Genomic DNA, 14,706 nt, shown 5'->3' with positions numbered 1-14,706 from the left:
GCATGACCAGTTGAACAGGTAAAGGTTACCAGCAGCCTCCTCATTACACACAGGTGATGCCAAAACGGACAATAAAAAAGGAATAAAGGCTTAATCCGGCTTCAGAATATATATATCTGAGGAAGCCTGGGGAATACCAGTGTATGTGTTGTCTAGTGATAACCCCACTGAAGAGCTAGGGAGAGATGGGAGGACCAGCCCCAGCACAGCATCCCCAGGAGCATCAGTCCCATGCTGGCCAAAGGCCATGGGGCTACCAACTAAACCAGCACCCCTTCCTGTGAGCCAGGGCAGCACAGAGGGACTCCCTTTTGCTCAGTAGCAATATCCCTGGCTGCAGAAACCATCCTGCCTGCTTAGTGTGAACGCTCACCACCACCACCCCCCTTTAAATATACATACATCTACCCATGCATAGAGAATGCCAGTGTCATCAAGGCTTCTGCTGAAGGGCTGCAGAGCCATTTAGCTGGCTGCTTTTTCAAGCAGGCATGTGGAGCAGCACGAGCTATAAATAGCAGGGATGCTTGCCTCGTCATGCTTCTGGTGGCTTATTTATAAGGATGGGGGGCGATGGGGAAAACAGGGAGTCGGGCTTCTCATTGGTTTCGAGGCCAAGCTGCTGGAAGTGGAAAAACCTTCGAGGTTTTACCTTTTTCCCCCCCTCTTTTCAGGCAGAAAGCAAGCGCCCATCTCATGCTCAGGCTGAATCGGTCACATTTACAAGGCAAATTTTCATTCATACAGCAGGTGTTCAGGGCAAGAAATCCTACTCGAAGCAGCGCTAAGGCTTTGCATTAGTTCATGCAGCTCCAGGGAAGCTCCTCACTTACTGGAATAAGACCCATGTGTGCATAAAAGCAGGAGCAGAGACCCCAAAAGTCCTTTTCAGAGCAAGGGGAATAGGAGTCCTGAAGGGGGGTGAGCAAAGCTATTGCCACACATGAGGGCTGGCAGCCTGTCCGGCATCACAACCCCATTGCACTGGATGTGACGAAGGGCAATAGGAATTTTGCATGGGAAGATCTGGATGAGCATCAGCCAGAGGAGGAATTCAGCCTCCAACAAAAGAGCCACTTTGGGCAGCTCAACCCATCCGCAGCCGGTCAGTGCAGCGTGTTTGGATGGTCAGCTAGGCACAATCCAGGAAAACCATGCGAAGCCAGCATTCCCCATCGGCATTCCGAGCCGCTATGCAATAGCTGAAAGCAAAGGGGGACCAGCCAGGCTGCCCCGGACCTGCTCTGCTATGGAACCCCAACCAGCTGGGATGCAGACGAGCTGGACCACTTTCAAGCATCGCTGCTTGTAAAGAAGCAGGGAGAAGAGCCATGAGGGGAGTGAGTGACCCCATCACAAGAGGCGGCATCCTGCGGAGAAGCCAGGACCAGCACTGCTGGGAAGTTTCCTATTGAATTAGGGGGGAACAAAGTTCTATCCAAACAAATAAGCTTTGATTATTCCGAGTCCAGAATGCCTTGTTCAAAATGCCTCCAGACTGACAAGCTTTAACTCAATAAAAGACCCTTCCAGACAAGCCCTGCTGGGATTTTGGGAGCATTCTCCCCTGGCAGCCCCCAGCTCCAAACGGGGATGGATTTAACCCCAAGCACAACAAGGACATTGATCTTATGGGGCAGGCTCGAGGCGCAGGAACCTCGAGCTCCCTGGAAGCAGAAGCAAAGCACAACCAACCACTTCATTTCAGCCTGACCCAACCCGAACGGCAAATTAAAGCAAGGAAGCAATTTCCTGTGATCCCGAAACCCTGGGGTTGAGCCAGTTTAATGAGACTGAATCGCAACCGGTTCTGGTCTCCTGAGGAGGTGCAGACACACGACCCTCCCAAGGCAGGGCAGATGGCGAGATTGCGATCTAGCCCTTAGCTCATAGCACATACTCATATCCCCAACCCATTATAAAGTGCCAGACTCAGCCCCCCTGGTCCTTTACACCCACCGAGCGATGCCTCACTGCACAAGGCAGCCCTTCTGAGCTCAGACACGCAGCGAGAGCTGGGGCAGGAGCTCTGAAGCAAGCCCAAACCCTTCTGCAGCCACATTTAAGAGCTCGGTGAAGGCTCAGGTGTGGTTTAAGCGCTGCAGAGCATTCCAGCTCCTTAACGTGTTTTTATGCTGCTGCTTTATTCCAAGCGCTTGTCAGAGGTAAAGCAGAAGGAGCCTTCCCTCCTTAGCCAGATGGCTGCAAGAGAAATCCCTGCTACAGCATAGGCATGAGTCTATTTCTGATGCTAAGAGCTTGGAAGCACCAGCGAGCACCTCACGCCTGCAGCAGCACTTCCTGACAATCAGCTGGCCTTGGCTCTGCAAACAGCAGCACCACAGTGACTTAGCCCTGGGTATTTATAGGCCACGGGCTCTTGTCAAAGAGAAAACCTCTGAGATCTTTCCCCTGACTTCAGCAGACTCGCATCCGGGGCCCCTGCTCCTCAGGGACAGCTTGTTCTGTGCTCGCTGCCATGGGGTGTGGATGTCCTGATGTCCCTGTCCTGCGGACACAGCTGATGGGGACACTCAATGCCCACCATCACCACCCATCTGGGTAGACCCCAAGATGCTGAACCCACCTCCAAGGCTGCACCGGAGCAGCACAAGGACCACATCCCCTCATGATGGGAGTCATTTACTCGCTGAGGTTATGCACTCAGCACAGCCCATGAGATGAGCGTTGTTGCCATCGCTCCTTAACTGCAGTGGTATTGCCCCTCTGCAACAGCCCAGTCCGTGCCAGGCAACGGGCAGGATCAAGGCCAAAGTGGGTCCCATCTAAAAGGAAAGCAGCAAAATCCCAGCACTGATCCCTGCAGCAGGAAGGTAACAAACAAGACCGGGATGCTCTGTAGATCCTCCCAGAAACATCCCGATTTTCATGAGCATCGCTAAGCCCAAGAAGCTCAAAATCTTGAGTCAGGACAGTTGGATGCATCTGATTCAAGAATGACTCAGACAGGAACGTGGAGGCAGGAGGAAGCAAGGGAGTGACATTTTCTGCTGTGGGCAACATCCCCTTATATTAAGCTCAAAGATACAAACCCCACAGTTTATTACTTGAGTAGAAAAAGGCACTCACTGCTCTGGATGCTCCTGCACTGATCCCAAGTCTCGAGATCATCTTCCTTATTCTCAGCCTTCACGTCTATATGCTTCATTTCCATATCTTTAACAAATGTAAATCCCACTGACATCTCAGAAGCAACCTATCTCAGCAACCACATTGAGCACAACCCTGAGCCCTCAACAAGGAAAGCTTAAGCTGCCTTCCCAAGCCATGAGCATCAATACAGCCCCAACTCCCTCCTATTGCCGCCCATTGGGTCAGTGGCAGAGCAGGGGCATTCAGGCAGGACCTGAGCTTGTACCTAAAGAGATGGAGATTTTTAAGGCTATGAAAGCCCATTGCAATCATTGAGTCTCACTTGCTGCTCAGCCCTTGGAAACCCAACCGGGTACATGGGCATGAAGCATTTATGTGCATCCCTCAGAGTCCTGTGTCATGCTGAGCACAGGGGAAGAGCTGATCACGGGGCAAACCCAGATGGGAAGATCTCTACTGAAGGGTGTAATGGCTGGATGGGAAGAAGAGGAGTGACCCAGAGCTGCAAAATGGACCAGCATTGGCAAGATGTCCCAAAACTGCCTGCAGCAGCTTGGCTGTTTCTGTCCCATTGGGATGTGAGAGCTCCCAACCCCTCAGAGAGCGCAGCCCCAGTGTGGCAGGGTCTGGCTGTTGACGGCTCCATGGTTTGGACCAGAGTCTTTCCCCTTCAATAGTGCCAGTGCTGTAGGGACCCCCACAAGAGACCTGCCCGCCATGGGGTGCACAGACCTTTCTCCACACAGCCTGCACTAAATCAAGCCCCTCCACTTCAGCCGGATGATGCAGCAATGAAGGCAGCGATCAGGACCGGGTCTACTCCATCTCCCTGCACCACCTGATCAGCCAGGCTCCTCTTTACAAGCTAAACCAGCTAATCCCACCCAAAGCCACAGCCAGCAACGGGGGCCTCTGGCTGCATCTCCTCCATCTGGGCTCCGAGCATCCCAGCAAGCAGTGGCCCCATGCCAGAGGCTGGAGCCATCAGGTGTCACTGCACGCCCTGGCTCAGCTTTCCCCCATTCCCGCAGCAGCACAGGACACCTTCCCGTGGTTATAACTGCTCCCAGCCATCTGCATTTCCTGCCCGGCCCTTGCAGCAGAGCTGCTCCTTGTCCCCTCCCATCAGGTGCAGAGGTGATGAGACAGACACAGGCTCGCATCTGGGGCCTGGTGACTCAGTGGAACGCTACAGAAACCACAGGGGACTGAAGGCAATGCTGTCAGGATGGGGAACACTTGGTGTAGCCTAAAGGTGCCTCTGTGCAGGGTTTGGGTGCAGCTCTTCGGTATGGGGACAGCGAGGGTGTGCAAGGTTTGGGCTCTTCAGCCCACCCATCTGCTATGCACAGGACAAAATGTCCTTCAAAGAGACCCATACTGTTCAACACATGGGTGGAATACAGGAGTTCTGTTCTTTAGGCAGGGGAAGTCCAACCAGGACCACCCTGGCCACATCTCTGCTCCAACACCGAGCATCCATGCAAACAGCCTCCATCCCTAAGTCATCTCCCCCAGCAAAGCTCCAGCTTTTGCTTTAAAACCAAAGCATTGCACGTAAAGGAAGAGGCAGAGTTTCTGCGGCGGGTGTTAGAGGCTTTGGTGATAAGGCAGGGGATACTCCTAAGCTTGTCTCCACAAACATGAGGATTAGCCATTTACTTCTCTCAGAGACAAAATCCGGGATTTTAACACAATCACAGGCTTGGAAAGAAAAATAAACATCAGGAAACTGGGAAAAGGGAGAGAACGTGAGAGGAGTGAGCAGGAGCTCGGGGGGGCTGAAATGCTTCTTAAATCAGAATGAGAAAAATGCATTGAAGTTGGAACTTATATCTTGGTAGCACTGAACAAACACAGAATGTAAGGACTCTCACATGGGTTTCTTATCAGTAATAGCACCATTAGCATTAAAGGAAGCCTTACTAATACTGTGGCATGAGAAAAGGCCCATTTGTTTCTTGCAATAAGGCATATAATGCATTAATTACCTATTGAATTGAAAAAGGGATATTGGAAACATGCTTGAATTGAAGCAAAAGGAGGGTTTCAGCTGAACCCATGGTGCCCATTGGCTTTATTGTGCCTTTGGTGCAAAGCCCACAAACCCCATGTTACACAGGGGGATGCTCTCACATCCTGCAGCATCTCCTCCTGCTGCCACCTCACCCCCTGGTAGCCCAGAACCCATCCAACCCAGGAGCACACAGCAACCCCCATCAGCCAAGGTTAATCTCAACCAGCCACACTAACAAATAAGCCTGTATGAGAGGACATAATCTGCCCATGCATTCACACCCTGGCCACCGCCACAGCAGAAAGGCACCAGGGAGCAATTTTGAGATCAAGCTGCTGTAGCCATTAATAATTAGCACTTTCAGACATCAAAGGGTGATGCTGGCCTCCACACTAAAAACTCAGCACAGCCAGGGCCGGTGGGGAAGAGTTTTCCTCATCAGTGCTCCCATTTCCCAAGTGAGATTTGAAATGCAGAGGTGAGGACAGGCCACAGGGGATCCACAGAGGTGATGGGAGTAGACACAAACCCTCCCGACTCTCATCCTTAGCTCCAGACACAAAAGGATGTTATGTGAGTAAGCATCATATGTAGGCATCCGAGAGCATCCTAAAGCCATTGCTAAACCAGTCCCCTAGCCTGACAGCTGTCACTTGGTCCATATGATAGGGATGCTGTTACAAAACCACTGGAGCCCAAGGTGGGAGAGAAGACGCCTTCTGACACCACCAAACACAACACACAAGGTCAGACAGCGAAACACATGCTCAACACAACTCGGGGTGGGCATATGCACCCCCTGTTTGGTACCCAGAGGGTTTCACACAAGCCAGGTGAGTCGCTGGTGAGGTCTGATCATGGCACGATAGAGCCAACTGCTTTTGCTTTAAGAAACCTCAACCCCCCCTATCTTTATCAGCAATTCCTAATCCTGAGCCATTCTGCCTCTTCCAGAGAAAGTTAAAGACAGAAACCTCAATGGAAATGAGAGGAATTAAAGCCTGAAAACAAGAGACTCCAGATCTTCAGCTGATTGTATTTCCAGCCAAATAAAACAGGTTGATTAATCCACTTGTTCAGGCTGCTAAAGCTACCAGAGCAGCAGATTACATCCCCTTCACACTGGAGGAAGCTCCACACACTTAAACTCAACATCTTCACAGCAAGGAGAAAACAAACATGAAAAAGGCAATAATCAGTGCAACAGCATTTACATGTGTGTGAACATGGAGTTTTGGAAACGCAGAGAGAAGCAGAGCTCTCCAGTAAAACGGACAAAGCTCCATCCAGGGACTCCAGAGGAGTTTTTGCTGCTTAATCTACAAGTCAACTGGAGTCTTAGCTTCGAAGACAATTGGTGTGTTCAGGTCCTAGTGAGCAAGTGGCAATTCAGTGCTGCATCCAGTAGCACAGCCCTCCTGTCCACCCTCTTCCTCATCCCTCCTCACCCTCTCCATTACCAGTTCCATATATTCCCCCTACAGTAACACTTTCCTCTGGTCTATACAAGACTCCAGACAGCAACAGCAGCAGGACCAGGCCTTGAGGAGGCAGCACCAAGACTCACATCCCCCAGAACAGAAGCAGCCCTTTGGTTCTCACCCCTTGCGTGCTCACTGGGTACCACATCAGCGTGGGCTCTTCACAGCACTCACTGAGCTACAAGCGCACCTCCAGATCCAGGTAAGAGCATGGGCTCCAACAACCCCAAGTTATCATTAACACCATTCTGCCGCCAGCACACGGAGGTGGGGCACCAGGGAAGCCTTGATGCCCACAAACCAACTCTGCCTCCAAGATACCACCACCCGGTGATGCTCAAAGCCAGCACCCTCCCTGCTGGACACTACCCCGATGCAACTGTGATGGGAAGGATGTGGCTTCACCTCCTCCACAGGGAGCACAGCGCACCGGGGATGGCTGCTGTAAAGGATGCTCTGGGGAGCCAGAGCCAGCACCCACCCCGCCGCTCCCCAAAACCACCCCTAACGCCTGTACCACCAAGTCAGGCACAGCCGAAGGCACCCCGGCACTGCCCACCCCCCCCGCACCATCCATCCCGTGCGGGGGTCGCTGCCCCTCAACCCAGCCCCGCTCCAACCACACGGGGCTCGGCCTCGGATGCTCCGGGGCTGCCTCCTCCCGCCCCGCACGGGGGTCGCTCCGACCGGGGGGGGGGGGGGGGGGGGGGCCGGGCAGCCGCCGCCTGCGGGCGCGCCTTTGTCCGCCGGCGGAGCGAAGGAGGGAGCGGGCAGCCCCGTCCCGGTCCCCCCGGGCGCGGACACGCGTGAGCCGCTCACCTGCGGGGCCGCTGCCCGCGGCCGCCTCCTCCTGTTCCTCTTCTTCCTCCTCCTCCTCCTCCTCCGCTACCGCCGCCGCCGCCTCCTCCTCCTCCTCCGGCGGTGGCGGCGGAGGGCTGCCCCGGGCGGGCGCGGTGGTACCTCGGGTGCGGACCGGCGGTGCTGCGGTGCCGGGGCTGCCCTCAGCGGGGCCGCCGCTGCCGCTGCCGGGCTCGGAGGGCGGCGCGGTGCTGGAGGGCAGCCCGGCGGCGGCGGCCAGGAGGGCGGCGAGGCAGAGCAGGGCGAGCCCGGGCGCGGTCCTCGGCCGGTGCCTCATGCTGCGGCGCGGCGCTCCGCCATGCACTCATTCATTCATCCAGGGGCTCCTTCCCGCACCGAGCGGGGCCGGGGAGCGCCGGCTCCCTCCGTCCCTCCCTCTCTCCCGCCCGCCCGCCTCACCCGGCCATGCCGCCCCGAGCGCCCCGCAGGCGGCACCGCCGCGCCCCGGCCCGGCTGACAGCGCCGCGCCCGCTCAGCCCCGCCCCTCGCCCGCCACAACCAATCAGAGCCGCGCCCGCCCCACCTGACGGCAACTTTGTACCTCTTTGTGCGCGGCGCAGCCAATCAGCGGCCGAGGGGGGCGGAGCTAAGCGGGGAGCGGGGCGGGCTCTGGCATTGTGAGGGTGGTGAGGGGGGGCGGTACCCACCGGGGCTGGTGCCGGGCAGGCGAGCGGGCATGGACCGCCCCGAGCATCCCAGTTGCTGTGTGTGTGCAGATGTTCCCTATTCTCAATGTAATTTTTAATTATTTATATTTTTGATTATTTTTAGTATTTTTTAGTTTAAAAATTAAGCACACACACACACACACACACCCCGCATTTTGCAAATCCGTGGGGCCGAGCCGGTAACCCGTTGCGGCGGGTCCATCCCAATGGAGCGATGCTCGCAGCGCTCCAGGTCCCTGGAGGGGACCAGAGGCCGGGGATACCCCCCTAAACCTTCAGTACGAGCCCCCCGGCAGCCCCCTCCATCTCCTGCCCACCTCCACACCTCCATGACCCACTCCCCTTCATGCTGCCCGTCAGGCTGGAGCTGATTCCCACCCATCCATAGGGACAATGAAAGCTGGGGGAGCATCCCGGCTGCCCGCCACCCATGGTCCACATGGCACAGGGAGTGACCATGGCCAAATCCCCCCTATCCCGGATGAGCAGCACAGTGACACATACATCAGTTGTTTATGGTACCCAGCTGGGTGATGGCTGGTTCATGCACATCGAAAGAGGATGCAGGCAGCATGGAAAGCGCTCCTCTGATCGATACAAAGGCACATGGCTACATGCTGAGGTGTGCCGAGCAACACGAAGCCCTATGGGCAGCTGCCATCCCCGTGCATCCTGCTGTGGGATGGTGCAGAGCGGGATGGTGCAGAGCACTATGGGCATGATGGCCAGAGGTGTGCGTGTCAATGAGTGTCTGCATCACTTCTCATTGACATCATCTGCTGACAAGTGTCTCTTCAGCATTAGACAGTCCCACCATCACCCATTGCGTGGTCTGGGCTGCGAGTCCTTCTCTAGCACAATATTTAGGGGTTGTCTACAAGGGCATAGCTGCTGTGGGCTGATTATTCTGCAGTAACTCGCTGCTCTTCCCACATATCCATCCCCTTCTCAGAAATAAACGGGACTTTATTCCTGCATAAGAATACGTTTATTATTCCGCAGCAGTTAAGCTGTGCCATTTCCCCCATGGAGACAAACCCTTCCGAGATTTGCTTTTCATGATCATTGTTAGCCTGTCACTTCCCATAGGGAGGGAAGAGTCCCTCTGATCAGGTGGAATCCAGCTGGCACAGAGGGAGGATGGTTTGCTGAGCAAGTCTCTCCTCCAGCAATTCACACGAGGTTATTGTCTATGGGAAAGGGAAGGGAGAAGCCAAGGAGAGGAATGATTGTTAAGGGAAGAGTTGCCCGGAACAAAGAGATTCCTTAGTTTTAAATGAAAGCTTCACAGCCCCAGCAGCCAAAGGATGGACCCTTCTCCATGCATCCTCCATCTCCAGCCACCCCTTGGATGGGGGATCACATGCAAAACCAGAGCCTCCTTCTGCCCAGCTCGACGATTTCAGTGCTGCCTTATCATGAGAACCATTATAAAGAGCTGCAAAACCGAAACTGTCTCTGCTGTGTTGGTGGTCACACAACCCAGAGCCTCCATGGTAACACCACATCCTGGTAGCAACAGCGGTGGAAACCCCAAGGTGAATTCTAACATCGATGGAAGCCACCACCAGCCCCCAGAGCTGCCGATCTGAGCTGTGGGAAAGGCTGTGGAATGGCCACGGAAGATGATGGATGAAGGGGATGGAGGATGCGGGCACGTCCCAGGCCCTGCACAGGGACAGCTTCAGCAGGACTCACCGCTCCCCCTGTTGATGTCAAGTATAGTTGCAAGATCTCATCACCGGCCCCAAACCATCCCTGGCTGCACCCCAGATAAAGAGGAGCCCAAAAAGCCTTTTGCTGCTTTCAGGGGCATTCGCCTGGGGATGCCAAGGGCACAGAGCAGACCTGTGCTGGCACCGTGCCCCCAAAATGTTCACTCTTCCTTTCTTTTTGTGCTTTCATTCTGCAATGAGAAGGTGAGAAACGCACGCCTGAGCAGGATGGATCCCTGGGGAATGAGGACTGATGCAAAGCCCAGGTTGTGAGCAGGCAGCCCAGCCTCATGCCTGCTTTTTGCACAGGTTTTAAAGGTACCGACATCCCCTCACACTGAATTGTTCCTATTCCATCGCATCAGCAAGATTTTCCTCCCCAGTGGAAAGTTGCCATCCGATATTTAGCAGCCAGCTCTTTCTCTGACCTATTTGCAAACCCCAAGCCACTCTCTCCAACCACCCACTGCTTGAAAGCTTTGATAATTCAATGAGATGTTAATTCCAACACCCAGCATAAGTCACCATAGGAAAATTTAGGGGTTTTTAATTATCATTAATACAGGAGTAATGAATCTGCTCCACAGATTTCATTTTCAAAGCACCCAGCAGCAACTCCCATTAAGTCAACCTGTATTAGGTGGCTGCTGACAGCCTCATGTGCTCTGGGGTAGGCAGAGGCTGGAAATGATGGGGATGCACAAATCTGCCTCGGGGGCCAAGGAGCAAAGGTGCAGCACAGCCTGGCCACTGCATGTAGGTGTTAGCATACAGATGCTTAAAAGCATGCTGCAAAGGGGCACTGTCAGTTTTAAGTGCATCAGGATCACCTTTTAGGACAGAATTGTGCTCTAAATGTGAGTCTGAGCTGCACATGATGCTGGGAACTTCTCCACCTTCATCTCAGAGCCTGACCTAATGGGTCTTTGCAGGACTTGCCCCTGAGGAATGTGCCCTCCATTCCCTCTGTAGAGCCCTGTCAAGTGCTGCCCTGATTTAAGGGAGATCAAGATATTCTTTAGGCATCACTTGAAACTCCTCAGTGACTCTTTTCATTATTCCACATGCATATTTATAATTTGTTTAAATCATCAAATAAAGAGCGTTTGAGAGTCAAGATCCCCAGGAGCACCTCTACAGACCCGGGCATGAGATGCAGGAACTGACGGAAAACACGAGCATGAAGCAGAAGTAATGGCTTTATTTTCATTACTGGAGCCAGGTAAGCAGCGCGTGTGCTGGGATGCAAATAATTCCCCTAAATCTTTCTGGTTTCACGACCAGGCCAATGTTAGCAACATGAAATCAACCTTTAGAGTGCAGAGCTCTGTGTTTTCATCTTTATCCATGTATTTCAAGCATAAAGCACCATCTATGTGGTTGCTCTGAAGCAGCAGCCTTGCCTTAGCTGGAGCGCACGCATTGCCTACATTTATCCTCTCATTTGAATATAAATGAAAGCAAGTGAATTAAAAATGGAGCCTGGAGACTCATCTCTGCACAGGCATATGTATGGCTGCTGGTGGTGGGGCTTGGTGGGCACAGCCAGGACCCCACTGTGATGTGCAGGAAGAGCATCCGCAGCATCACCGAGCCTCTGCGAGGTGACAAATTCCTCTTTCCTTGGGGTCCAGTTGCTTCACACACTGTGCTCTTGGGGAATTTACCCTTGCATGTGCCTCTGAAACACTGACGTTGCTTTAAAAGTGCCTTTGGCTGACTGCTCTGGGCATGGGCCACCGATAGCCCCATCACTGCGGTCCTGAGCATCCCTCCCTCCTGCTCCCTGCAAAACATCCTGGGAAGGGAATGGGCATCCCTTAGCCCCAGCCATGAGCCACCCGCAGCCTCCATGGACTCACACACCTGTACCATTTGCAGACAGCAACCACAGTGATGAAATAGCAACATCCAGCATCTTTCTTGCAACTTCCAGACAGCAGCAGAAGTCACATCCTTTGCCAAGGGGGCTGCAACACCCTTTGTGCCACAGCTACCATCACTCCGACCATGAACATAAACATACCCAGTGTTAGCGCAGGTCTGTCGTCACTGCAAATAGATGCAACCAGCAGCCAAACCTCCTTGTTAAGCAGGGGGAGAATGTAGGAAGCAGGGAGCAGGACATGGTGGTGGTATGCGCACCGATAATAGGCCCCAATTCTGCACGCACTTAAAGAGCAGCTTAACTTTAAGCATGTCAGGGTCATACAAATGTAAAGCTAAGCTCTTCTCTGAGTCAAAAAGGCCCTACAAATGCAAAAGACTGACTAAATTGCCTAGTGCATTTATTATTATTGCCTGTCCGAGAGGTTGGACCAAAAGGGCTGAGTAGGGAAGGGACAGGCTCCATGCTGCTGACTCAGATCATTCAGAGACTGCGATTTCTTCTTCCATGGAAAATTTTGGCACTTTCAAATGTGTTTTCATCTCCAAATCCTATTGTCCATCCCAAACTCCTATTGATCGGGAAGGATTGCATTTGTCCTGTTAATCAAAAGAGGGTGTTTCAGTGTAGCTCGAGTGCTGCATTGCAAGCACTCTGCTGGGTGCAGCCCAGGAACCGGCAGCTCGCACACGTGGAGGATTGGAATGAGATTCATCTGAGTGGTAATGTCAAAACTAAACCGAGCAATTTGTTGCAATGAAACGCTCTGGGGAAAAGATCATTCTCTGGAGGTCAAAATGAATGGCTCAGATTTTTCTCCCCATCAATAATTTCCTGCGTGTTCCCACAAAATGGTTTGATTTCAGCAAATCTGTGCTCGCCAATACAAATCACTGCCACTGAAACCCTTTCTAACCTTCTCCCTAACAGAAGAGCTGAGCTCCAGGCTCCCACATGTAGATTGTCCTTCCCACTCCCCTCTTGCACACACATATCATACATGTACACATGTGTGCACACCCCATCCCACCTCTCCTCTCTCATACACCCAGTCTCCATCCCATCCCATCCCAGGCATCCCCACACGTTTTCCCACACCAGATACACACATTGTCCATGTCAACACTGCAACCAATTCTCTCCCCACCACACACACCTTGTCTCACATCTGGAGGGGTTTTTTGGCCTTTGACACAGCCTGAAATAAGCCTCTGGATGTTTCCTCTCCAACGCAACCCTTGGCATCACCCTGGACCCCTCTCCCCAGTCCCTGGCTTTGGGGATGCTGCATTCGACTCCAAGGGGCATCACTCCATGGCAGGTACTTTCTGCTCCCCTTTTATTTCCATGAATGTAGGGCACCGATAACCCTGATGCTGGGTAGGAGCAGAGGAGCATCCCTTTAAATAACACTTAGAAAAGCAGTGTGGGAAGGGTTCTGTACTGCACATCCACAGAACAGAGCAGTAAATCCTCTCGCTGTTCAACAGCTGATCGTGAAGGCAAGTCCTTGAGCGTGAGACACTGAGCTATTAGGGATTATACAATTCCTTTGAAAAAGGGCTTTTCTTCCCGATCCCTTCAGCAAATCTCCTGCTATTACCCACCCCAGAGCACTAGTAACGCTCTCAATCTCTCTTGCTTTCTGCCACACACATACATATGCCTTTCACTCCATGGCTTGGGGTTTTTCACACTGGCTATAGAAAGCCTATTATTGCCTGGAACATGGGGTGGGAGGGGATAAGGGATGAGGGGGGCCTGTCCAAATTAAACTGTTATTCCCACATTACCTAATGCAAGGGACTGGAGGTGCTCTCCCCAGAGCCCGAGCTCTGTCCCAAACCACTCAAGGCCAGTTTTGGTGTTTGATTTAATAGTGTTTCTTTTAATGCATCCCCGAGAGGCTCCAGCAAGGCTGGGGGACCGATGCTGTAGCATCACACCCGGAGCAGGGAAGGGGGCTGCAGCTGGAGTTGGGATCAGGCTGGACCGAAGCTCAGCTCGGCGCAGCATTTGGTGAGATGCTGTCAGCGTTTGATCATTTCAGCTGCCAAGCCCTGCGTCACTTGCATGACTTAGGAAAGTCTTAGGATGAATGCAGGACAGAAGGTCCTTGATATTCACAGAGGTGCAGATGGGACATTTCGTGCCTGTTTCAGCTCTAACCCTGGGCAATCCATCAGCCGACAAAGCAAGACCTGTTTCTTCTGCTTCTCCATCAATGCTTGGGGCTGAGCTTCATCGCTATGAGGAGAAGCCACAACCAGCCACCACCACATCCCAAATCCAACAACACCCATCTGCCCTCAGCCTCCAGGGGCAGAGATGCAGGCAAGCGGGTGGATGGAAGGAGCCCGGAGCAGGCAGCGGGATTGGCTGAGCCGGCGGGAACAGCGCCAGGCACAGCAGCGGGAGCAGAGGAAGGGGCCTTCCCATTGTCCATAACAAAAGACCAGATGTGAGCCCAGGGTAGGGAAAATCCCACCCTCCGAAAGCCAGATCTGGCGTTTCCACTCGGAAGAGCCTCCGGGCTGTCATCACGAGTGCGTTCTACCCCAGCGCAGCTAAACCCCTTCTGAACCTGACTCCGTTCTATCAGGACAGCTATTTGTCCCCTCACATGGGGTTATTCTGTCCAGCCGTACACCAAGGATACTCAGACCTCGGTGTCAAGGTTCCTGGTCTCTGATTTATTCTTTCTTTTATTAAAAGCCCATAAGCAAAATAAAACCCCATGAGGGATTCTTTCCCCCCTTTGTTTTCTTGACTACATCCTTGCTCCCCAGTTAACATCCTTCACCAGCCCTGCCCAGAAGCCTGCTGGATAAGCCCAAACCGATGTGCTAATGCATCCTTTTGGATCCTGCTGCAATGCTGAGTGTGTCCGTGCAATCACTTTAACCCAGTGGTCTCCACCTTAAGCCATTGTGTGCTAGCTTGTGCCTTAGCTAACCCAGGTCTT

At 53.2% G+C, this 14,706-nt stretch overlaps 1 protein-coding gene across 1 annotated transcript in view; it reads right to left on the bottom strand.

Moving 5' to 3' along the window:
• The window catches only part of MEGF9 (multiple EGF like domains 9), a gene marked incomplete at both ends in the record, with an annotated part of 44,064 nt that extends 35,916 nt beyond the window's left edge, over positions 1-8,148 (bottom strand). The window contains 3 exons of the mRNA XM_080630378.1: positions 7,432-7,773; positions 7,994-8,056; positions 8,118-8,148. Coding sequence (XP_080486504.1) covers positions 7,432-7,773; positions 7,994-8,056; positions 8,118-8,148 — 436 coding nt within the window. The remainder of the gene's footprint in view (positions 1-7,431; positions 7,774-7,993; positions 8,057-8,117) is intronic.
• Positions 8,149-14,706: the final 6,558 nt, after the last annotated feature.

This window comes from Psittacula echo (genome assembly GCF_963264785.1).
Source record: "Psittacula echo genome assembly, chromosome: 16".
In the NCBI taxonomy this organism is placed as follows: Eukaryota; Metazoa; Chordata; class Aves; order Psittaciformes; family Psittacidae; genus Psittacula; species Psittacula echo.
This window is presented reverse-complemented; position numbering and strand designations above follow the sequence as displayed.